The 24703-nt window shown below is 41.9% G+C and overlaps 3 protein-coding genes across 5 annotated transcripts; all 3 read left to right on the top strand.

Annotated features, from left to right (window-relative positions):
- Positions 1-415: 415 nt before the first annotated feature.
- Positions 416-8405, top strand: LOC119919380 (NF-kappa-B essential modulator-like; the record flags this gene model as incomplete). The annotated part of the gene is given in 9 exon segments (XM_038739790.1): positions 416-477; positions 1410-1512; positions 1746-1861; positions 1941-2093; positions 2496-2568; positions 2669-2803; positions 3285-3421; positions 3807-3883; positions 7160-8405. Coding segments are annotated over 9 exon segments (1053 nt in total), but the record flags the coding sequence as incomplete, so codon positions are not given.
- Positions 8406-8973: 568 nt separating this feature from the next.
- sephs3 (selenophosphate synthetase 3) lies at positions 8974-14740 on the top strand. Its single transcript, XM_038739791.1, has 8 exons — positions 8974-9350; positions 9952-10055; positions 11772-11879; positions 12067-12221; positions 12674-12764; positions 12849-12948; positions 13266-13478; positions 13690-14740. Exons 1-8 carry the CDS (start codon positions 9074-9076, stop codon positions 13938-13940), a joined length of 1299 nt encoding a protein of 432 aa, XP_038595719.1. The 5' UTR covers positions 8974-9073; the 3' UTR covers positions 13941-14740.
- An 874-nt stretch (positions 14741-15614) lies between these two features.
- On the top strand, positions 15615-23966 carry LOC119919382 (AP-4 complex subunit beta-1-like; the record flags this gene model as incomplete). Of its 3 annotated transcripts, none has more annotated exon segments than XM_038739793.1 (6): positions 15615-15710; positions 15915-16064; positions 18186-18410; positions 18498-18628; positions 21978-22125; positions 23681-23966. In XM_038739793.1, coding segments are annotated over 5 exon segments (903 nt in total), but the record flags the coding sequence as incomplete, so codon positions are not given.
- Positions 23967-24703: the final 737 nt, after the last annotated feature.

The raw sequence follows: 24703 nt of genomic DNA, 5'->3' as shown, positions 1-24703 counted from the left end.
CACTAGTAGGGTCTTTAGACCCTTTTGTACCCGGTAAATTTCCATGTCTGTCAAATTCACATTATAGTTGATTTCTAAAATAAAAGGTTATGTAAGTGTTTCCCACTGTGGTGGACGGCAAACTCTCTGTATGTATACTCATATGACTGGACCAATCGTGAATTTTGTTGGTGCCAAAGTGAATATCCTAAATTAGAGAAAACTGGTGAACACTTAGCTCTTAAATCACACGTAGGAGTGCAAGCTATAAACGAATGTCATGTACAGGTAGAGGTGGGCGGTGTGGCCCAGGCGTCAGGGAAATTTCTGTCTAATTTCTCCCACAATAGAGATGTTCTGGATAGACGCTAGAACGAGCTGCCTTATCTGTGATCTAAAAGACAAAAGCCTGATTTATTTTTTTATATTTTTACAGACCAGCAATATTACTGAGGAGACTGTTCAACATCGCTCTGAAGCACAGCACTCTTCTGACTGGTATGATGCCTTATGATTTCCTAATACAAAATAACTGAGTGGATTGTTTGAAACTAACGGCACCAAACAGACTTTTGGGTTTAAGTAGTTGTTATTAGCAGCATTTGAACTGAGTGCCATTCAATTAATCTTAACTGTACTGTTTATCTGCAGACACTTGCATGCTTTTTTCTGCTTAATAACATAACTCACTTTTGCGATGTCATTTTCCTCCTCCTCCTCTTTCTGCTCCTTTCTCCAGCTCTAGCCTTGCTAAACTCACAGAGCAGCTTCAGGCCACACAGGGCAGGTGAGCCCACAGCTCTGTGTGGCTTTCTCTTTCTCTTGTGTGCATGCTTCCTTAAGTTACTGGTGCCACCTGCCTGCCACTTTTTTTTCTTTTCTTTTTTTTTTGGATCTGTTTACTTGTAAGTAAGGCAGGCAAAGATTATTATTCCTCCATGTTTATCTGTCATATATTGTATATTATGTACAATTGCATCTATTTAATATTCTTTCAGTAATTAACAATCTTCTGACTTGCATCTCTGTTTTTTTTATTATAGGATTAAGAGTTTCCTTTCTTTAGATTACCTTCAAACACCAAATGGATAGGAAACTATTTCAAAGTAATACTTTTTGAATAAGAAAATTTTGAATATGGGGCTTTTTACTATTTCCACAGTGTGGTATTGATACTTTGATTTTTATTTTTAAATGATCTGAATTCTTCTTCCAACTCTGCACAGAATTAACATTAATTAGTCACAACTGAGTTCATTTACAGGCTTAAACTTTCCCTTCCTACAGCTCATTAAGACATTGTTATTATGTAAATTATAATTTAATACATTTGTGGCTCTTGCAAAAACTTTGAAATTGTGATTTCTTTACAAAAATGACATTGTTCAGCAGTTGTGCACAGTTTAGTTATGAATCTGTTGCGTCTGTAGGTATCGTGACTTGGAGGAGAAGCTTGATTACCTTCAGAAGAGTTCAGCTCAGCGGGACAGAACTGAAGCTCTGCTCAAACAGAAGGACAAGGACTGTGCCCAGGTATGAACTGCTGTGATTTATCAAATCTTGGCATGGCATGAGCCCAGAGTATACTAAAAGACAGTGCCCAGCCACAGCCTGATGAACGCTGTTGACTTCTGAGCAGCTTCTTTCCTCAGGCTGAGAGACTCTTAAACTCTGACTCCTATCCTCTGACTCTCTCATAAACATACATACAGCCTTAAAATATAAACTGTTACTCTGATGCCTTTAAGCTTTCTGTATTTTTGCAGCTGGCCAAGGACTGTGAGGCTCTGAAGGCTCAAGCCACATCCCTATTAGGAGAGCTGAATGAGAGACAGAGCTGCCTGGACAAAAGCGAGCATGAACGCAAAATGTTGGAAGAAAAGTAAGTTGTCGCGTCAGCATGAATATCTAAATGTAGTGCTTGTGTGCTGATGTGTTTCTCTCTCTCTCCTTGCGTGTAGGCTGAACAGTACAATTAAGGCCCTGCAGGTGGCAGAGCGGGAGCTGGAGCAGCAGAGGAAGCAGCATCACGTGGCCATGGACAAGCTGCTGCTGCAGACCCAGAGCCTGGAGCAGGCCCTGAAGACGGAGAGACATGTCGTCACAGAGGAGAAGTGGGTTTAACACAGACCGATAGCAGTGACCCTACTGGTGGTTCGATTTCTGTACTGTTAGGATATTTAGATTTATTCCAGAGAGGGAAATGCATCAAAGAAGTGGGACAAGATGTTAACTTTTTTACTAAGGAAAACACATCTGAAGTAAAATGGTATTTGATTATCCCACCTTCTGCACACAAGATCAAGAGAATATTTTTTCAGGACTTTGGGGTCTACGTAATAATAAAATATAAATGGATACAGTTGTAATGCCTGATTTTCCTTACAGAATTGTAATGTTAACTATTTTTACTGTTCTAATTACTGCAGCTGAGTTTCGTTCAAAATTCTTGAATGCCTTTTAATAGCACGACACCTGAGACCTGGTTAAATTCTGTTTCCCTTTGTTCCCCTCAGGAAAAAACTGACACAACTGCAGCATGCCTACACATGTCTGTTTAGAGACTATGATTCTAAACTAAAGAGTGAGGTAAAAACACATTTACCCTCATTAGTTTGGCCATTTAGCTTATGGGTCTGTGTCTTATCGTGTGTGTGTGTGTGTGTGTGTGTGTGTGTGTGTGTTCCAGGGAGGAGATCTGTGCAGCCGACTAGAGGAGGCAGAGAGAGCGCTGGCCCTGAAGCAGGACCTGATTGATAAACTGAAAGAGGAGGTGGAGCAACAGAGAGGCTCGCTGGAGACTGTTCCTGTCCTCACTGCACAGGTACAGGGACACAGCTGTTTAGCCTATCTGCACAGAAATCACTTCAGTTCAAAGACTCGCAGTCAGTGACTTAGTCGTTTTATTTGTGTATTTATTTCAAGCTAAATGTGTTCACTTCATCACTGTTCATAACTGTCTGTTCAATAGTAATTTTGGTCTTTGGTAAGTTTTAGAGCTAAAAAGAGTCTTCTAGTAGGCGTTCAACTGTAAATTCACACATGTCACAGCTGAGCTGACCACATCCAGCTGCAGATTGCAGATATGGCTGCACTGCGGCTCAGTCACGGCTCTGTTGCAGTTTCCACTGGAAACATTCCAGAAGCCAAGGCCTGTTCTTAAGCAGCCACATTTAGTCTGTCCAGCTTGAGGGTTCAGTGTTAAAGATTTGTTCATTTGTGTAGTAGTAATGCCCTAGCGTATCTACTAATCTTACCCTTTTTCTATGTCAAAAGCAGTTTAAATTTCATTTGTGTTTGCTCAGGCTGAGATCTACAAGGGAGATTTCCTAGCAGAGCGAGAAGCCAGAGAGAAACTGAACCAGAAGAAGGAGGAGCTGCAGGATCAGCTGAATCAGGCCACTGCTGAGATTGAGAGGCTCAAACAAGAAGCCACATCACGGTAAAAAAGAAAAGTTTGATGATATTTATTCATGTCCTGAATGCGGGCATGTTAACATATATGCACCGGTCACACAGTCGATCATTCTGTCTTGCTGCAAGTGGCTATTTTGAGTGATGTTCAAATCTCTGCTGATGTCATTTCTGATACAAGGTTACATAGTCGTTGTGTATTAAATTTCTCTCCCTGCCCTCAATCTCAATTGGTAATCACATGCTGCATCAGCATCTTGACTGCAGTGAACATCAAATGCAGGGCTGTTGACTCATCGTCAAGACTGACACAGTATCTTTAGTCAGAGCTCTGTCTACCTCTGCATGAATATTCATATTTCTAGATTAATTAAAGCATGATTAAACATGAAAGTTGTCTATGTTCACCTCAGTGCACGAATGGAGCAAATGAAGCTGAGACACCTGGAAGACTTTCCCACAAGGGCGCCGAACATTCCCCCTCCACAAGGTACATTACAACCATCACACAAATGCACGCATTCAAGATGACATGCAACACAGATGTGAAGTAGTACTAATCTTTTAAGCCTTTCATACACAAATGCCCTTCTACGGTCTCTAGCTGTCCTCAAAAAATTACTACATGATCAAGATGCTACACAATAGACTGAAGTTGCACAAAAAATGTATTCTGTAATTCTGTAAACTGCAATAATAGAAACAGAAATCAACTGTTTTACAGTGAAAAAGTTACTATAAAATAAGTACTTTTAAAGTTGTAGCATATTATGTGTTGAAGTTGAAATATAACTAATTGTGATGCATAATGTCCAATTCACTGGACGCTTGATTGTAATTTTATGCTCACAAAATCAATATTTTATAGTATTGAAGATTTTATTGGACTTTAATATTTGCAACCCACAGAAAACAATTCACAAATGTGTACTATGATGGACAAATATTTCACTATCTACAAATTAGGGCTGACCCCAAATAGTTGAAGATTCGATGCTTCAATGGGCGGAGCCCGATTCAACTGTCAATCTCACAGTCGAAGCTTCGCAGTGAAACAAGGATCATGCCCTTTTGACTGTATGGGGGTGCTCAAAGTCTGATTTTACATAGAACTACCAGTTCTCTCCCAATAAGTTATATATATACAATATACATGTCAATGTTTAATGGTGTAAATAAAAAATAAAAAACTTTAAATAAATGTTTTTAAAGTGCGTGAATAAATCCAAAATTGTAACCCTAACACTGGATCGTCAGTGTGCATATGTATGTGTAGCGTGTATGTGTGTAGTGGCAGAGGAGGAACAGTTGCTGAAGAGACGAAGCCCCAGCTTGACTGGTGTTGTGCCGAGTTGTCCTAACCTCATAAGACTTTTGGATAATTTATCACCGTTGATCAACCATACAAAGAATATTACATAGTTTTTAAATATTCGGCTACTTGAAATAGACCCGCGAGGAACCACGACGTGCATGCAGTTGTCGGCAGCACGGCATGCACGCAAAACTCTGCACAAGATTGGTGAATGACAGGCGAGAGAGAGAAAAGGGTCAACAATAAGCCTCAGTTTTGCTGGACATTTACTGTGTAAGTTGAATGAATAGAGACTGCAGCTCTGAAGCTTCTCAAGATTAAAGTGGAGCCACCATGTGTTAGCCCCCCACAAGGAGCGTGTGACACGTAAATAATACAAGTTTTATTTATGCATTTGCGGATCAATTTTTACACATTTGCGGATCACTTCTTGTCAATTTGCAGGTCACATTACATTTTTGACTTCGTTTTTACACATTTGTGGAATTTTGTCCATCACCACAGAGATTTGTAAACAGATCTGTAAGTGTGAGAGCAGTTTACTAGCTACAGCAGCAGGTGGCGTTAGCAACTGCCTCCCATGAGTTGTAAGAAAATCCACTGTAGTACCCTTGGCTCATCTGTGGGAGACAACAACTTCTGCTTCTGCAGGACCGCTGGACTCTACTCCGTCTAAACTTTTCTGTACAAGTGTATAGAGTTTACTATTGGATACTTCATCGCTGCATTTGTTTTACATTCATATTTAAATAAATAGACTACATGTGAAAGTACTGTTGTACCTAATGTTTGTAGGAGCTATTGTACTGTCAATGTCCATTTCTCGTTGAACATTTTCTGTGAGCTTCATGAGTAGGGTTTACATGAGACCTCAACAGCTCCATAAGATATTGTCCTACATTTAAGACTGAAACAGGGAGTCGTTCAGGACATGTGGATGTCTAGGGCAATACTGGAGATCTGTCTTGGGGTGCCGTTCCCAACCAACCCAAGACTGACATTACTAGGGGCAATCTTCACTTTATGAGACTAGCCGTATTGTAGCTAATAAATTAATAGCCATTTGCCGGACCACCAGGGGTCCTTTAGGGCAGTGGTTCACAAAGTGCGTTCCAGGGACCCCCAGGGGTCCTTGAGGTGGTTCCAGGGGGTCCCCAGCAAAAAGGGGAATAGTTGTTTTTTCACTCTAATTCTATCCATAAGTCACACAATTACTCTTTGGGTCGAGTTTCATACACTTTCTTTAATAAAACATCTACCAATCCAAACCAATCAATCTTCCACCCCTCAAGGACCTGTAGGCCTCCAGGACTCTGAGGTGACCCTTCCCACCCCAGACACAAACAGTTTTAAACATTCCCTTGTGTCCCCACCCGTTTACACTACACAATGCCAATATTTTGCACATCACTGTACAAGCATATTCTTACATTTTCTTTATGATTCCTTTATATTTTTGTGTGTATATATATATATATATATATAATTTTTTAACTTTATATTTATATAAGCCAAAGAAAATTCCATGTTAACCTACTTGGCAATAAAACTGTTTCTGATTCTAAAAGCAAAATTTTGATCAGATGGGGGGATCCTGGGACAAAATGTTATCAAACGGGGGTCCGTGGTCTAATATGTGTCAGTTTAGGGGTCCTTGACGTGAAAAAGTTTAAGAACCACTTCTTTAGGGTACTCCAGCCATAATTTCATCCATAAGTAACACAATGACTGAATGTATGACTATTTGGGTCATGGGTTTCATACACTTTCTGTAATAGATCATCTAAAAGCAAAAATCCTATCTGATAAGTGTGTCTGTGGGATCTACTGTCATCCACTGGCATGGTTTGTAATTGCCCTAATAATTGCTTGCCAATGTGAGCAGCATTTTAGTATCGCTGCTGGTTGAGGAAAGGGCTGATTTGCCATCATCATTAGTTATATATATTAACAATAAATCAGTTGATTGTGTGTAATTTGAAAGGTGTTTCTGCAGCTCTACAGTTTTAAGCCTCTTTCAGCTCCTAGTTTTTGTTATGTGGTTCAGTTTCAAAAACTCTTGTGTGTGTTGAAACTAAAAAATCTAAGTAATTTTATTTACTGTTGGTTAGTTTAATTCTTAGCAAAGTATAAATAAAAAAATCCTCATATGATCTGAAAATAAATGTAGTGGAGTAAAAACTACAATATTTCCCTCAGAAATGTAGTGAAGTAGCAGAAAATGGAAATACTCGAGGACAGTACAAGTTCCTCTGAATTGTATGTACCTTCTGTTCACCACTGATTAATGTCCACTGTCTTGACCCAATGCATGTACAAGAAAATGGCTTTCGAGTAACAGGCTACTGTAGTGATCTTTCTGGTCCCATGTAAACAAAAACATGTGATTTTAAATATATTTTTATCTGGTAAGAAGGTGTTTTAACATGCTTTCTTTCTCCTTTGCCTTAGGTGTGGGTGTGTTCCCCGGTGGAGCTTTCAACACGGTGCCCCCTGCCCCATCGTTCCGCAATCAGGGTTTGGTACCAGTCGGAGATCAAGGGGCAGCTGGAGCCGAGGACCTGCCAGATTTATGTTGTCCGAAGTGCAAGTACCAGGCTCCAGATATGGACACGCTGCAGATACATGTCATGGACTGTATACAGTAACATGAGCATATTTCAGCACACCATGACACCAACACACTCATACAGATATATATGTACAATATATTTACATTTTTTGACATTCAGCGTGTCTGGTTACAGCTCTCGGCACAGCCTGAAAAACATGTTTGTTAGTTACTCTCTCTACCATACAAACACACACAAACCTGAATGCATACTGTGGATCTTTATCATTTTTTAAAAATATGTTGGAATCAAGTCAAGTGGCAATCAGATGACAGTATGAACAAGTGAAAGAAAAGGACAACAGCAAGATAATCAGCATGGTATTTCCCTAGTACTGCTTCATGAATTCAAATTCCGCTGTAGCTGTCCTATTACGCAAACACACGTTTTGTTTTTTTCTCCCAGCACCTGCTCTTTTATTTCCCTTCTACCCCCTCCCCCTGCCATGCCTCTGTCCATCAGTATTTGTACATGATCCCTGATCTTGTGCCTCAGTCCCATTTCTCGGCAGCCCTTACTTTACTCTGGTGGTGTGGTGGCAATGAGGAGATTACATACTGTTGAGCAAGTGTGTCTACATAGACTGCATCATCCATGTTGTACACATCAGTAATCATTGGGCCTAAGGTGGAAAAAAAGAAGTGTAAAGGGGTACTTTTCCCTTCAAAGGAAGAAACAAATGTGAATAACCTAGCAAGCTTTAAATAAATTAGAATATTAAAATATGTTTTGGTCATAAATGTTGGTGTCTGCATTACCTCAACATGTATTATATATTAGAGATGGATTTACTCTTATTGGAGAAAAAAAAAGTAGCCATTCTCTGTGTTCTGTGCCTGTGTACACCTTTGATTGCATCTCCGCTTTATCTCTGATGCTAGACCCGACTCTTAACCCATGCAGCCCTGTCTGTGCCCCTTATTCTGTCCCATCTTTACCTGGGGCACCTAGTTATTTATCTATCTGAAGGTTAAGCACATTGGGAGTCCTTCAGTTTGTGTGAATCGTCTGTAATTCTAGATAATTTGGTGCAAGGAGTATTGTTTCAAACTGTTGATTTTACCAAATAAATCAATAATCCATTACCACTGTTATGTGTTTTTTTTTTTTGTCTTGTGTGTGCCATAGACTATGAATAAAATGTGTGCGCCCTGAGTGTAGTACAACTGCGACGAAACCATTTGCGATGTTTCGTGGGAAATCGTAACTGTTTAACTTGATTTCTTTAAAACTTCATCGCAGCGGCAATATTTAATGCAGGTAGAGTGTAATTATTAAAATGTGCTTTGAGTTAGAATCCCATAATCGGATACAAATGGATCGATTAAAGCAAATAAATAGCAATGATAAACCTGACAGCGACAGCAGATGGTAACGCCTTACAACCGTTCTGCGTCAAGTTGAACAGCGAGGGACCGAAACCCTTCAAAATAAGAGGTGTGTTTCTATATCTCTTACCGCCGAGCCTTCAATATAGGTTTAAATAACCTTTTTCAAATATTGCAGTAATCAGAGTCCAATGTCAAGGTCATTTGAAAAACGTGTGTGGTTTAAGCTCTGTGAATTTTACATAAACACGAACACTATGAATTTATACGGCGAAAGTCCCGACAGGAAGTTGCATTGGTTTTATTTTGGTTAACTTGATACTGGTCTCTTGTTTCAAGCTACGCTCGCCGGACACACGCTCCATTCATCCCTGCGTCCTTTATTTACCGGTGTACGCGTCTGGCGAAGTGGTCCTCTGGCAGGCATGTCGGGCTCGACTTCCCCGCCTCCCTCGGCAGAGGCTGTAGGGACCGAGGGGTGCTTTCCCCCCGGATACAAGCCTTTCAAACCCGAGGAGCACGGCCTGGAGCGCGGGTTCCGTCTCACAGCCTTTTCGGAAATGAAGGGATGAGGCTGCAAGGTCCCGCAGGAGGCTCTGCTCAAACTCCTGGCGGGACTGGAAGCGGACCGGGCCGACGGGACCGGGAAGGCCGGAGACCAAGTACCGGAGTTCGACCAACCTTTGCCCGGCCCCCGACTCGGTAAGAAACACATTCGCAGTTAGCAGAGCTAACCTGCATGTCCCGGCGGTCCTCTTGTCAGAAAAACCCCGATGGTTAACGTCAGATAGCTAACGTTAGCGGAACTGTTGCTAAGCATGCTAACTTGTGTTAACTCATCTGGCAAGTCATTTGTCAGACGGACCGCCAACAAAAACAATTTGTTTTTAATAACCCGCAGCTGTCGAATTTGTTCAAATATGACGTTAGACTAAGTTGTCACGAAGCTATAAATGCATGTGACAGATAGCAGGTTAGCTGAGAGTGTTCAAGAAGAGGACACAAGTTCCGTGAGTTATAAAATGAAACGTAACACACGGATCGGTATGATTCAGCAGAAAGATGTTTCATGCTTCAAGTGCAAAGTTCATACTCCTGGTCAAACATTTCTTCTGTCTGGAAAGCAGTTTCGCAATCCTGAGTGAAAGTGCTTTAAACTACTTAGTTTTCTGCCTTTAGAGATGTATTAACCTACAACATGTACCACAAACATAAATATCCTGTAACTTACTATTTATTGATTCATGTTTACTGCAGGCTGTTGTTGGTGTCTTTCCCTCCTCACTGTGGTGTGTGTTTCCAGGGGTGGGGATGGACTGTTGTGTGATCCCCCTGAGGCATGGGGGGCTCTCTCTGGTCCAGACCACGGACTTCTTCTACCCTTTGGTGGAGGATCCCTACATGATGGTGAGTAAAGGTGAAGCACTCACACACATTTGGGAAACTATCCAGGAAGTAAAGTGAATCGTTTATAATGTGTCTACACTATTTTGTAGAGCTGCTAGTAACAATTAATCTGCCAATTATTTGCTTGATTCGTCAATTAAATAAAAGTTTTCTTCTTCATTTTCAGTCCTGACCAATCAAATAATTGACAAACTGTTGCAGCTCTACTGTTTTGTGTTTTGGTATTTTTATTACCTCTTTTATTTCATTCAGTTTAGCATCCTTCAACAACTGTGCACATGATTCGTGCGTAAATCATGTGCATAGTACACGATGTCAGTGTTTCCCAAGCAGGGGTACCTGTGTCCCAGTGAGTACTTCCGCAGTTGTCAGGCGGTATGTAGGAAAAATATTAATTGATAATATAGATCCACATATTTGTGTTTAGGAACAAAATAAATACACAATTAAAATAACAAATTTGTGTGCTTATTGTCACAATAACCTACCATCTATGGTAGTCTGCAAATGGTACCTATGGTAGTCTCTACAGAGAGATAAATGTACAAATATACTGGATGAAATCGGATTATTGTAAAACCGAGGAAGCACTGTGTAATGTTGTGTAACCTAAACCACATAATGTCAAAACTCGCCTCAATGCTTGTAAACTGAGCAATGCCTGTGTGTAAGGTTCAACTGATTGCTGACGGGATAATGAGTGGGAGGGTCCTTGTATTATCCGTTCATTCTCTTATTTCATTAAATCTGGAAAAACTGATTTTAAAATGGGTCAAATCTGTGTTATAGTGACAGGAACTGTCTGAACCCCCGTGGCTAAAAACACAGCTGTGAGGACAACAAACGATTTCACCCTGGGATTAAATTCAGGAAACCTTGCAGATTTCTTGGTGGGAAAACGCTGTTTGAGTCCAGCATTGTACTCTGTCACACTTACACTCATAAAATAGGCTACAGTCCGTCTGTCATCACTGATGAACCTGACACTGAAGGTTGGTGTCTGGACTAATGCCTTTCATTTATAACATCCTGAAGTAAGTCAGAAATCTACAAAACAGAACTACCACTTGTGTTTTTGGTTTTCTTGTTTTGTAGATGACCCACTTCAAGATGAAAACAGGAAAAGACTTAATTTTCCTGTGTTGTTTATTTTGTTTGTCTGTTTCCCAGACTGAATGAAATGATTGAATGAGTGGGTGATAGAAGGATCTTGGACCTACACCTCCTTTTTTATGTTTGTTCATGTAAATTTTAGGGGTGTGACGATACGCTTAGCTCACGAGAATGAGATGATATTTTAACACTGTTTTGAAGAAATCTTCAATGACGAAATGAAAGTCACAAAATGCAGAACAACGCAGGGGCATTTTGAAATGTTATTTACATTTTGGTCATATTGGTCACTCCAAAATGTTGTACACAAACAATTTAAAAGTGGTGTCTTCTCTGATAATTTCAACCTCACACGCCGCCACGCTGATATCGTGAGGCAGCTTTTCACATCGACAAGAAATTTTGTCACATTTTCATATCTCGAGATCTCTTCACACTTGTAGTGTGAGAGGCAGCTCTAAAATGATAGCTGTTCTTTTTCAGGAGGCACTACAGTAACATTTGGTTCCAACCTGGATCTGTGTTGAAAATAATCATTTAAAAGATAACTCTTACGGTTATTTTCCTGTTTTGACTAGTATTTTCTCTCTGTCTGTCTCTCAGGGCAGGATAGCGTGTGCTAACGTCCTCAGTGATCTCTACGCCATGGGCATCACCGAGTGTGACAACATGCTGATGCTGCTGAGTGTCAGTCAGAAGATGAATGACAAGGTGACTCGTGTTTGTGTGTGGACGCCACGGCGTTGACCTTGCTTTTATGTTTTGAAGCTACAATGAGATGAGTGTATCTCTTTAACAGAGCTTTGACTTGGGGATTTTACATGTGTATGTTTTGATTTCTTTAAGGTGCACTAAGGTGTCCTTTCATGATTCAGTATCGTCTGTATGTATGACACAGGACCGTGAGCGGGTGATGCCGCTGATGATTCGAGGGTTTCGTGACGCAGCAGAGGAGGGAGGGACTTCTGTGACAGGTGGCCAGACGGTGATCAACCCCTGGATCATTGTGGGCGGAGTAGCGTCTGTCGTCTGCCAGCCAAATGAGTTCATCATGTGAGTCAGTTAAAGGGTTATTGTGTCTTTGGTAACTGCACTAATCATAATCATTTAATATTTGTTACAGACCCATTATGGCTTTGTAAGTAAAAGTATGGCAGTGACTGAGTCTACGGGATTCTTGATTGATACAATTTTTGAATACAGATTTACAGTTTAAAATGTTTTTACATGTCCACCTTTGACCTGCACTTACATTTTACCCGCTATTAATACATAGAAAGACAAATAAATCAAAATATAAGTGACACAAATTGATGAAAATAAATCAAATAAAGGAACCATTGATTATACATCGTCCCCCTCGACTGTATTGTAATTTGTTCATGTCACAGATAAAAGAACATTTAAACTTGGGTCTATATAGAAAAATGCAAATCACCACATTTTGAGATACATGGTTTCCCTGGACAGTAAATATGCAATTTGCGTGTTTTGTTTTTCTGCAGGCCGGATGGTGCTGTTCCAGGTGATGTCTTGGTTCTGACTAAACCTCTGGGGACTCAGGTGGCGGTGAATGCTCACCAGTGGCTCGATCAGGTGAGCCGCTCGCCTCGGCTCACGTAAACATTATTTGGAGTGTTTGCGTGATATTGTGCTCACCCCCCCCTCTGTTTATATCAGCCTGAAAGGTGGAACAAGATCAAGCTAGTCGTCACCAAAGAGGAAGTTAAAGAGGTCTATCAGGAAGCCATGTTCTCTATGGCAACGCTAAACCGCACAGGTACACAACGCAGTCATCACCACTGGTCCGGAAAACGTGTTTACCCTTTCATTTACAGCTGAGAGGTTCTGTAATGGTTGCTTTTACAGTATGTGGTTTGTACACCATTGATCTGAACTTGCTCTCAGCCTTACAGTTTTTAGTTGTGAGAGGGGAAAAAACTTACATTGGCCTGGATCTCCTTTTTAGATGGTTTTGGGTCCAGTTTAACTCTTTCTGTGATTTGTTTTGTACTTGTTGTATAAGTTTTTTTTTGTTTGTTTGTTTTATAAAGTTGTTCCTTTCTGACTTCCCCACATTCATGTTTTTGTCTCCAGCGGCCAGTCTAATGCACAAGTTCCAGGCCCACGCTGCAACGGATGTGACCGGTTTCGGGTTGTTGGGGCACGCCAACAACCTGGCAGCACAGCAACGAAACGAGGTGGCCTTTGTCATCCACAACCTACCAATCCTGGCCAAGATGGCTGCCATCAGCAAAGCCTGTGGCAACGCGTTCAACCTGCTCCAGGGCACATCATCAGAGACTTCTGGTATGAATACTGAGGTTTACACACAGTAATGTTCTCTTGTCTGTTTGTAAACATACAGTAAGGGGGGGTTTCTGAGTTGTCAATGCTAATAAGGTGATAATGCAACATGGATTAAGTCATAATTTGGTGAAATGATTATTGTTTGAAAGTATATATCATTAAAACCCCAGTATTGGAACCCTGAACTCGATCTTTTTCTTCTTCCTTCCAGGCGGGCTGCTGGTGTGTCTGCCCAGAGAGCAGGCGGCCAAGTTTTGCTCGGAGATGAAGAGTCAGAGCTCCGGAGCTGGAGGTCAGGGGGCGGCGGGCGGAGCATGGATCATCGGGATTGTAGAGAAAGGTGACCGCCGCGCTCGCATCATCGACAAGCCCCGCATTATTGAGGTTCCACCACGAGGAAGCCAGGCAGCCAATCAGGACAACAGCTCCACCAGCCCTGCTCCTAGCCCCAATTTGTCATAGACACTGCCCCCCCTCCTCCCCCGACACTGGTCTGGTGTGCGAGTGTGTGTGATTGTGTTGATGTTGCTGTCCAGTTGGAGAGGAAATGGACAGCAAACATTATTATTTATCCATCTTTGGAAAGAGCTGCTGAGAAAAGGCATACCCTTCACCATTTTGGCATTAAATGTAAATTCAGTGTGTTACACTGGCCTACACCTCCCCTGCCTTTCCGTTATTCCTTTCCTAATCCACATAGACATCTGACTTTATATAATTCATCTAAATGCAAAAAGATTTCAGGAAAAAATTAGTCTCACTTCTAAAGAGAAAACATTCCAAATCATTCTTGCCAGCGAATAATGAAAATTGAATGTGTGTGTGTGTGTTTGAGTATTTTATCATTTGACTGGTGTGCTTTTGCTGTGGGGAAGTGGAACAGGGGATTCTTGTTGACTTTTTGTTTTGTTTTGGAAGTGGATGATGATCATGTCTCATGTGAATGAAAATAAACCGTTCATCGGTCCTGGCACCTGGCTCTGCCCACACAGCCCAGAGGAAGGCTTGAGCAGCTTCCTTTGGACCCGCTGGGTGTTGGTCAGAGTGTCCGTCTATGTCAGCTGATTGGCTGTCCAGCACTAAGTCCCTCCCACCCTTCCTTTTTATGAAGCTCTGCCTTTTAAACCCCAGCTAAGGGGGTCAGGTAGAGTGGATGTTGCCTTCGGATCGGGGTCGGACTCATGCTGCTGGAGGTCTAAAGCTCTCTGTGTTTGTAGGTTTCCTGCTTTTCACAATCAATAAAAACCATCATCAACTTTGACTGAAATATTGTTTGGGTGTTGTGTGAAAGAACTTCAATTGTACATTGGCTGAAGAGTTTGATGTTGTCCCAGCAAGACACACCAGTGAGGACACATGGAATGTTGTAGGTGGTGATGGTTGGGATCGTGCCTGAGGTTCACTGTGTCATTTGGTCATTTGTTCACCACTGAAGGACAATAACTTAAACGGTAAAAGCCTCATTATTACTTCAGTTGAGATAACGATGCTTGATTCAACAAATTTCTGTTTGATCAAATGACCCTGGACTAATCTGACATTGTGCAGACCTGGAGGACGGGTATTCCAGGAAATGACTACTGCTTGGTTTCTGGGTCTTTAGGCAAAATGTAATGAAGAAGCTGTGTACAAGATGCACACCTGGAGGTGACAGGTGACGCTGTGCACAGAAAGTGAAAGGAACAGGGTCACATCTGTGTTGCGCCCAAGTTTATTTTTGCCCCTTGGTGGGTTTATCTTGTCCCTCTGTTAGGTTAATGTATAAAATTGCATCATATATTATAAAGTGATCAATCTGACCATCCTGGACAGCCCCTCTCATCCTCTCTATGAGGCTGCTCAGGAGCACCTTCAGCCACAGCTTAGTCCAGTCCTGCACCTCAAAGCGCTTGATGCCATCAGACCTCACAGCCCCCAACATCTCCCAGCTCCCCTGGTAGAGACTCTGACAACTGACAAGCAAAATTCATTTTCTGCACATGCGCAGCTGTACACAATAGATACCATATTCTATTTCCTGATTTTATCATAGATTCTACTGCTGCACCAACTTGAATTTCCCTACAGGGGATCAATAAAGGAAGGTGTTAATCCTGCACCAACCAGCAGAGAGCGGCATGTTGTGATTAACTAGAGAAGGTGCATGCAGAAGAAGAAAATGCGGAAGTGTGCACGATGTAAACAACCGACTCACCCAAGTAGCGTTACGAATGAAATCCCTAATTTGAAGTGGTAATGCCTTTAAAAGTAACACATTGATGTGTTAATAATAATGCAGTGTCGCCAGTGAGATTTCAGATTTACAAGGTTGAGTCAAAGCTCGACTGGACGTTACTCCTTCTGTACGAACATTTAAACGCTTGTTGTTTTAATTTCTGTCATGAAGTCTTCTTCTTTTGGTGCTTAATCATGTGCATGTGTCTACTTTAACGTGAGAGCCAGCGGCGTGTGATTCCTGCTGTCTGCGGCCACCATGCCTTATCTGGGCGGAGAGGACACAGTGAAGGAGCTGAGGAGAGCTCTGTCCAACCCCAACATCCAGTCCGACCAGCTGCGCTACAGGAACACCATCCTCAAGGTCATCAGGTAGGTGACAGACAGACAGGGTGCCCCTCTCCATCTGCATGGCCCCACTGGTCCATCAGGAGCCCCCAGGGCAGCAAACTGCAGCTGTCTCTAATGGCATTCAACAACACTTTTATGATGCCTGTAGTCTTCAGGGGTTTTTGATACCACTATATAAAATAGTTAGTGGTACTGCACTGTAAGCACAAGCGTTTCTAATATTCTGCCCTCGTGTATGTCAATAAAGAGGACAAAGGGTTTGAAGCACCTCTCAATATGATGATGTCCAGTACAACTACACCTTTTGCTATGACCTCAGTGATAAACATATAATTTACACATTTCCAGCTATGTTAATGCAAACTGAACCAGCCAGAACATGGCAGCTTCATTATTTGTAGAAAAAATTAATTGATTACTCAGTCGATCATAGCACTAAATAAACATCACTGGCCACTTTATTAGGTACACCTTGCTAGTACAGTGTTGGACCCCCTTTTGCCTTCAGAACATACTTCCTCAGAGTCTTTGGTCCATATTGACATGACAGCATCACGCAGTTGCTGCAGATTTGTTGTCTACACATCCATGATGCGAATCATCCCAAAGGTGCTCTATTGGATTGAGATCTGGTGACTGTGGAGGCCACTGGAGTACAGTGAACTCATTGTCATGTTCAAGAAACCAGTTTGAGATGATTTGAGCTTTGTGGCATGGTGCATTATCCTGCTGGAAGTAGCCATCAGGAGATGGGTACACTGTGGTCATAAAGGGATGGACATGGTCAGCAACAAGACTCAGGTAGGCTGTCATGTTCAAACGATGCTCATTTGGTGCTAATAGGCCCAAAGTGTGCCGAAAAAATATCCCCCAAACCATTACACCACCACCACTAGCCTTGATGCAAGCCAGGATGGATCCATGCTTTCATGTTGTTTATGGCAAATTCTTAACCCCACCATCTGAATGTTGCAGCTGAAATCGAGACTCATCAGACCAGACAACGTTTTTCCAATCTTCTATTGTCCAGTTTTGGTGAGCCTGTGTGAATTGTGGTCTCAGTTTCCTGTTCTTCGCTGACAGGAGTGGCACCCGATGTGGTCTTCTACTGCTGTAGCCCATCTGCTTGAAGGTTCGACGTGTTGTGCATTCAGAGATGGTATTCTGCACACCTGGGTTGTAACGAGTGCTTATTTGAGTTACTGTTGCCTTTCTGTCATCTTGAACCAGTCTGCCCATTCTCCTCTGACATCAACGAGGCATTTTCGTCCACACAACTGCCGCTCACTGGATATTTTATCTTTCTCAGACTCTGTAAACCCTAAAGACGGTTGTGTGTGAAAATCCCAGTAGATCAGCAGTTTCTGAAATACTCAGACCAGCTCGTCTGGCACCATCAACCATGCCACGTTCAAAGTCACTTAAATCCCCTTTCTTCCCTATTCTAACGCTCAATTTGAACTTCAGCAAGTTGTCTGGACCACGTCTACATGCTTGAATGCACTGAGCTGTTGCCATGTGATTGGCTGATTAGCTATTTGTGTTAACAAACAGATGTACCTAATAAAGTGGCCGGTGAGTGTATTTGGGTTTTTGCGTTATTGGTCAAACAAAACAAGACATTTCAAAGACATCACCTTGGACTTCTTTTCCCATTTTCACACATTTTCATTAGATAATCACCGGTGATGTTAAAGTTCTAATCCATAAGATTTTCTTCCTGGTTGATTTTGTAACACCTGTCTGGTGGCAGCAGCAAGTGCAGTTTAACACTACAGCAACCAATCATTTAAATAAAGAAGTCAGTTTATAATAATTTCAACCACAATGTGAATTCATGCTGCACATGGCCAGAGTAGTTTTCCACAGAACAGCAGGACACCGTAACATTGGTTACCTTGCTGAGCAGTTGGACGTATGCAGCCGAGCAACTGTGTGTCGTCATCTTAACAGTGAACAAAGACTTGGGCCTGCAAGACGAAACCCATTACATACAGTTAAAAGACCCTGTGCTTGTACAAGTATTGTGTTCCCCATGCCAACCCACTCTTTTAGATAAAAATATCACAATATTAAGATATCAATAAATGCATTAGGGTTAACAGTGGTTTCCTCACTCTTTCACCCTTTTCTCTGTCTCAGGACGATGTCACAGGGGGTGGATGTGTCCGGCCTGTTCAGTGAGATGGTGAAAGCATGTGCCACAGTGGACATAGTCCAGAAGAAACTGGTCTATGTGTTCCTGTGTGCCTATGCCACTTTAAACCCAGAGCTGTCTCTGCTGGTCATCAACACGCTGAGGAAAGATTGCCAGGATCCAAACCCCATGGTCCGCAGCCTGGCCCTGAGGAACATGACCAACCTCAGGTGAGTTTCTGCACACATCGACCACAGTACAAGTCGTCATATCAGGCAGACTGCTGGAATAATCTGTTTTTTGACTTTGCGTCCCAGGCTACCCAGTCTGGTGGAGTATCTGGAGCAGCCTCTGACAGCAGGACTAAGGGACAGAGCAGCTTGTGTACGACGAGTGGCTGTACTCGGCTGGGCCAAACTATACAATCTCCAACGCAGCTCTGACATCGGTAGGATGGATGGATGGCTTTCCTGTTTCTGTTTTTCTTTCTGTTTCTAAGGTGCATGGACAAGGGAGGCAGTCCTGAAGTAACAAAGCTTCTGCAGCGTTTGTAGTATTTTGTTATAAAACATTTAAACCTGTGCCCTTTATCAGGGTCACCAGCACTCGCATAAAGAAACCTTAAGAACCTTAAATTGCAGATATTGAAAAAGTAATGTGTGGAAAATGTCTAATATCCCAGAAGAAGAAAACATCCCTGTTAGGTCAGAATGCAAAGTTAACTATTAGTGCATGTAGAGCATAATTTTGTAACGCAAACTGGCGGGGAAGAAAGATTTTAACTTTTAAATTTTAATAAAATGATTTGAGCTGAAGAAATCTGGGCTGAGACTGAACTCTGTGACCTGAAACCTAAGACTGCTAGTGGCAATTAGATGCTTTATGCAGGTCATGGCAGCTGGGTTTGAAGAGACCGTGTGATTTGAACACCGTTTTAAACCCATCTTAATATTAAAACCACGGCTAAGCTAATGGCCGAGCCTCAGCCCCCTTATATCTGTCCAGGCTTTACATTACAAATAGTATCATATCATGGCAGTTATGCATTTCCACTCTGACACAAATCTACAGTAGTGTCATATTTGGCAGTGTGCACCCAGATAAGAAGCTTTTCACTTCTTTCACCTTGGACCGGGTTTCCCTCTGGTCAAGGTTGTTCTGTCAGCAAACATCCTTATTCTGCTCTCATGTCAAAGTGCTCATATACCAGGAAGTCTTTCTGTGACGTTCCTCTGGTGGGAAACGCCACTTCTGTCAAGAGCTCCTGTATCTGGTTCGGCTCCACGTTTTACTACCTGTCTGCTTGTTGAACTTTCTTGCAGTGGTGAGCACTTGACAAACCTTCCTTGGATATAAACTTCCCATAATCCTTGCTTCTACATCAACAATGCCTTAGAGGAGGTCAGTCAAAGGTTACCTTGTAACAATTCAGCTTATACTCAAACATGATGGAAATTAACATGATTATATGTGCGGTGAAAGTAGGGCTGGACAATATGACCAAAAATGTTATCACGATAAAAATGTTTATATCTTTCGATATCGATAATTATCACGATAAGTATCAAATCGTTATTTCTTTTGAGTTTAAAGGCTGATTTTTGCTCCTCAGTGAATGTTGAAGAAACCTGATTAATTATGTTAATTGTGGTTTAAACTTTTCTTTATGGTCAGAACGTGACAAACATTTGATTACAAACAGTGGATCACTTCACAAATCTGAGGGAGAACATTCAAAACAATTATGATAAAATCTTTTTCAACAAATATGCATGAGTAAAATTAAGTAAAAGCTTTTGTTCTGTCCTTTTTCCTCAACAAAATAAACATCTTAATAAAAAATTCAGTCCTGATTCATATGTGATTCAAGTTTATCAAATCAAACATTTATTGAATATTTACTGAACATTTGTTATATTGTTATTGAAAAAAACTATATCGCGATAATTATTGTTATTGTTTTATTGTCCAGCCCTAAGTAAAAGTATTCAAACATGATTGCTCTCCTTTCCATCAAGGAGAGCAATTTTATTTTATTTTTGTTTTTCACAGGACAAACAGCTCTATATGTGTGAGACAACACAAAATCTAAAATTTAGCCAATATATAATTCAGTACAGTTATACACAGAACTACCCTATACCAATTTAAACTCTGCTACTGCTGATTGACCGAAGCTAAGCAGGTTTGGGCTTGGCCAGTACCTGTATATAGTTTCAATAGTTTTGGATAAAAATGGTAGAAGGGACACCGGTCGATAGTTCTCAACTTGAGTTGGGTCAAGGGTGTAACCAGAGCCCTTTTGAAAGTGGGCGGGAAGGTTCCTGAAGCCAGAGAAGTATTTATCACATGAGTGATTGTCGGGACCACAGTAGGAGATATGGCTTGGAGGAGATTCGTAGGAATCGGGTCCAGTGGGCATGTAGTAGGACTGCTACAATGGTTGAGTTTGAGTGTTTCAGAGAATTGGCTAGTTATAGCCGCCACTTTGCCTGTGAAGAAGGCAGCAAAGGTATCAGCAGACAAGTTTGTGGGTGGTGGAGGTGGAGGAGGATTTAGTAGCGCTTTAAAAGTGGAAAATCATTTCCTTGAGTCAGTGGCACTGCTTATTCTGTCATTATAGAATGCAGTTTTGGCAGCACTGATACTGGTTGAGAAGGAGGATAGGAGCAATTGTTAGCCCTTAAGGTCGGCGGGGTTCGCCATTTTCTTTCAGCCGCTCTTGGATCAGTACGGAGCCCACGGATGGTATCAGTTAGCCACGGGTGGGGCTGGTTTGGGCGAGCAGGCTTGGTGGATAGAGGACACAGGCTATCCAGGCATGAGCTTAGTGTAGAGCACAGAGATTGTGCGGCATCATTGACCTCAAGTGAGGAAAATGTGTTTAGGGGAGGTAGAGTGGAAGCTACCACTGAGGCAAAGAGAGCGGGAGACAGGTCGCAGAGGTTGCGGCGGTGTGAGACCAACGGTGTTGGAAGAATGGGCTTTTCCTGTAGGCGTACCGTGAACTGAATGAAATAGTGGTCTGACACATGTAGAGGTATGACTGTTAGGCACTCTGTGGCACTGTTTCGGACAAGAATGAGGTCAAGCTCCTTGCCAGCTTTGTGGGTCGGGGGGCTGAGAACCCGTGTTAGATCAAAGGACTGAATCAGAGACAGTAAGTCTGCTGAGTTTGAATTGTCTAAGTGAATGTTCATGTCACCGAGGACAAGTAGGGGACAGTCATGCTCTGGGATTGAAGACAGCAGTGTGTCTAGCTCCCATTTGTCCTGGTGGACGGTATATGTCAATCACAGAGACCTTTACCGGAGCGGACACAAAGACAGCATGGTATTCAAAGGAGGCACATTGATTCGGGGGTAGCAGCTGTGTGAATTTCCATTTGTTGGAAATTAAGAACCCAGTCCCACACCCCCCTCCCAGACGGCCGGGGGGTGTGGGTGAAAGAGTAATTGGTGGACAGCGCAGCGGGGGTAGCAGAGTTTTCTGGTTTGAACCAGGTCTCAGTGAAACAAATCTGTTGGTGTGGAGTTAGAAAGAAGCGGACTCACTAGACCTCTGTAGCCGGCTGCTCGTCTCTGCTGCAGGCTACAGGCTTCAGGTTACGTTAGCCGCTACTAAATGTTGCATAGCAGTTGAACATGTTATCTGAGATGGTCTTTCATTATATTCCTTGTGGATCTTTTAAAAAATTTAACAACATGGGTCATTACTCTGGAGCTTAAAACTGTAGTGCATGATTTTGTATGTATGCATCCACACCAAGTCCACAAACTTGTTCATGATTCTTCCAGATGCTGCAGTGGTGAATGAGCTTTACAGCCTGCTGAGGGACCCAGACCCAGTGGTGATGGTCAACTGCCTCCGAGCTCTGGAGGAGATCCTGAAGGAGGAGGGAGGAGTCGCTATTAACAAACCTATAACCCATCACCTCCTCAACAGGTTGGCCCAGAGTTAGAACATCAGAGACCCATGTCACAGTGTTAGGTTTGGACCGCATTTCCTTTGTGTAGGGACACTTGACGAGGAAAATTGACAGCTCAATATTGGATTTAAGTGGTTACAGCTGTACCACATGGTGACATTCATGTGAAGCCGTTTATTGACTATAGCAGTTATAATCTTGTACCTTCTGATTGGTTATTCTCGCTGTATTTTTTCCCCTGTCTAATCTGGAGAGGAGAGGCGCAGAGAATGGGAATTAAAACATTCCATTAGTTATTAGATTAGTTATTAAAAGGAGAACAGCCTAAATGTGTGTGATTTTGTTAAGAGATAGTTCGGAGGTACTGTAGTTGTGGGGAATTTTACTGTTTTTCCACTTTCCCAGAGTCAGAAATGAATAAATGCCTTAGGACAGACCTTTTGTAATGTATTTGGTGTCAAACAGCAATATTAGGCTACCTTGGCTCAACTGTGAAGCGTCTATAGGATCAAATAACACAGCCATGATCCCATAGGTATCCAGGAACTGAGCAAACCCAAGCAAGTAGGCCTACACTTATTGGGGGTGAGGGGCCGCCTTTTCCCAAGTTTTGTCTGAGGGAGGGCCCACAGTCTCTGACTTTGAAAACCCCTGCCCTATGAGATTCAAGTGTGTCACATACAAAGTGTTGGGGTGAATATTAAACGGTTTTATATATCTTTGTGTATGTGCTACTTAGTAAATGCACTTTGTATGATTTCATAGAAGTAGAGGGCCTTTGTTCTTTCTTCCTAGTGATTTTGTATTCATTTTGCATGTAATCTGCAGCACTGAGTCTCTGTGTGTGTCGATCAACCATTTAGCTACAGACAGTTTATCAAATCAGCAAAGCCAAATTGCTCCCTGGTGCCTCCTGACAGATTTCTCTCTGCGTTACAGGTAGGGAGAGCTTTCTAGATGCCTCACATCGAATCACTCAGAGTTTTTTGTCTCCAGCATTCCCAGAGAAACTATTTCCTAGCATTTGATTTTCAGTTAGATTTACATGAAAAACACAATTTTCAGATGCCAGGATAATAGTCCTGTACAAAGTACTGTACTTCAAGGATACAGCTGTGGATAGCTTACATGTTTATTTTTAACAATAAGTGTTCTTTCTTTCCCCAAACCCAGTGGTCTATCCTGAAGTACGTCAATCTATAAAATATATAGTTTTGTGTTTATAAGGGTCTGCAGTCATGCTAACTGCTCTGTGAGGCTGTACATTTATATTTCAAAAGGAAAAAGTCAGGGGATCATCACAGTCATTATGATTTATTCTCTGGGAGCCATAAATGTTTGTACAAAAATCTGTGGCAATCCATCTTGCCGCACTGCTAGCATGGCTAAAAAACGCTCCATCATTTCTTATAACAGCTGGCAACATGTTTAAAACTATGATATAAAACAATTACTCTAAAATACTCCTCCTTAATAGCTAGAGTTACTAGCGAGGATTAATCCACATGTGGTGCTCACCACTGCCCTTGTTATGATGTTGAAGACTTCATGTCTGTGTGTCTGTCCTGCAAGGTTGAAGGAGTGTGATGTTTGGGGTCAGTGCGAGGTGTTGAGGATCCTCCAGCGCTACCGGCCTCAGTCAGAGGAAGAGCTCTTTGACATCTTGTCCCTGCTGGATGCCTCCCTGGTCAGCCCCCACCCCCCGGTCACGGCCGCTACTCTCAGCCTCTTCCTCAACCTCTGCTCCGGCCTGCCTGCTGTCAGTCTGGCGGCCCTGGAACGAGTACGTGGACCCCTGCTGGCCGCCTGTGGGAGCGTGTCCAGAGAGATGAGGTTCACTGCCCTCTGCCACATACAGGTCAGTGTGAATAATTCAAGTTTGGAGGTACAGGATGTGAAATTATGTGTTTAACAGTATTTGAGAGATATAGAACTAGAACTGCCTTTCAAATAAGGCTGGGCGATATGGCCAAAAATGTTATCACGATAAAAACATTTCAAATTATTCGATATCGATAATTATCACGATATATGTCAAATCATTATTTCTTTCAAGTTTAATGGCTGATTTTTGCTCCTGAGTGAAAATTTAAAAAACCAGATGGTTAAATTATGTGGTTAAACTTTCCTGTTTGGTCAGAATGTGACAAACACTTGATGCCAAACAGTGGATCACTTCACAAATCTGAGGTAGAATATTCAAAACTATTATGATAAAATCTTTCTCAACAAATTTGATTAGTAAATCTTTTTTCAGTCCCTTTTTCTTAACAAAATAATAATTTGTAAGTGATTCAAAGGAATTAAACCAAATATTAAATAACGATATATTGCACATTAATTATATTGTTATTAAGGAAAATTATATAGCGATAATTATCATTATTGTTTTATTGCCCAGCCCTACTTTCAGCTACAACTAATTAACGGGACAATATCTCCTAAGTAGCCCGCTCTTCGATGGTCCAGCACAGTCCTGAATAACAAGAGAGGAGAAACTAGGGAAAAAGGGGCCGTGCCCAGCTTGGCAGCTTTTAGGGCCAGACACAAGGAGGATGAGTACTAATTGAAAGTTAAAGCAGAAAGACGTGTTTT

Source organism: Micropterus salmoides, unplaced genomic scaffold, assembly GCF_014851395.1.
Source record: "Micropterus salmoides isolate LMB-PRFRI ecotype aquatic unplaced genomic scaffold, ASM1485139v1 Ms_hic_scaffold_2703, whole genome shotgun sequence".
NCBI classification, from domain to species: domain Eukaryota; kingdom Metazoa; phylum Chordata; class Actinopteri; order Centrarchiformes; family Centrarchidae; genus Micropterus; species Micropterus salmoides.
This window is presented reverse-complemented; position numbering and strand designations above follow the sequence as displayed.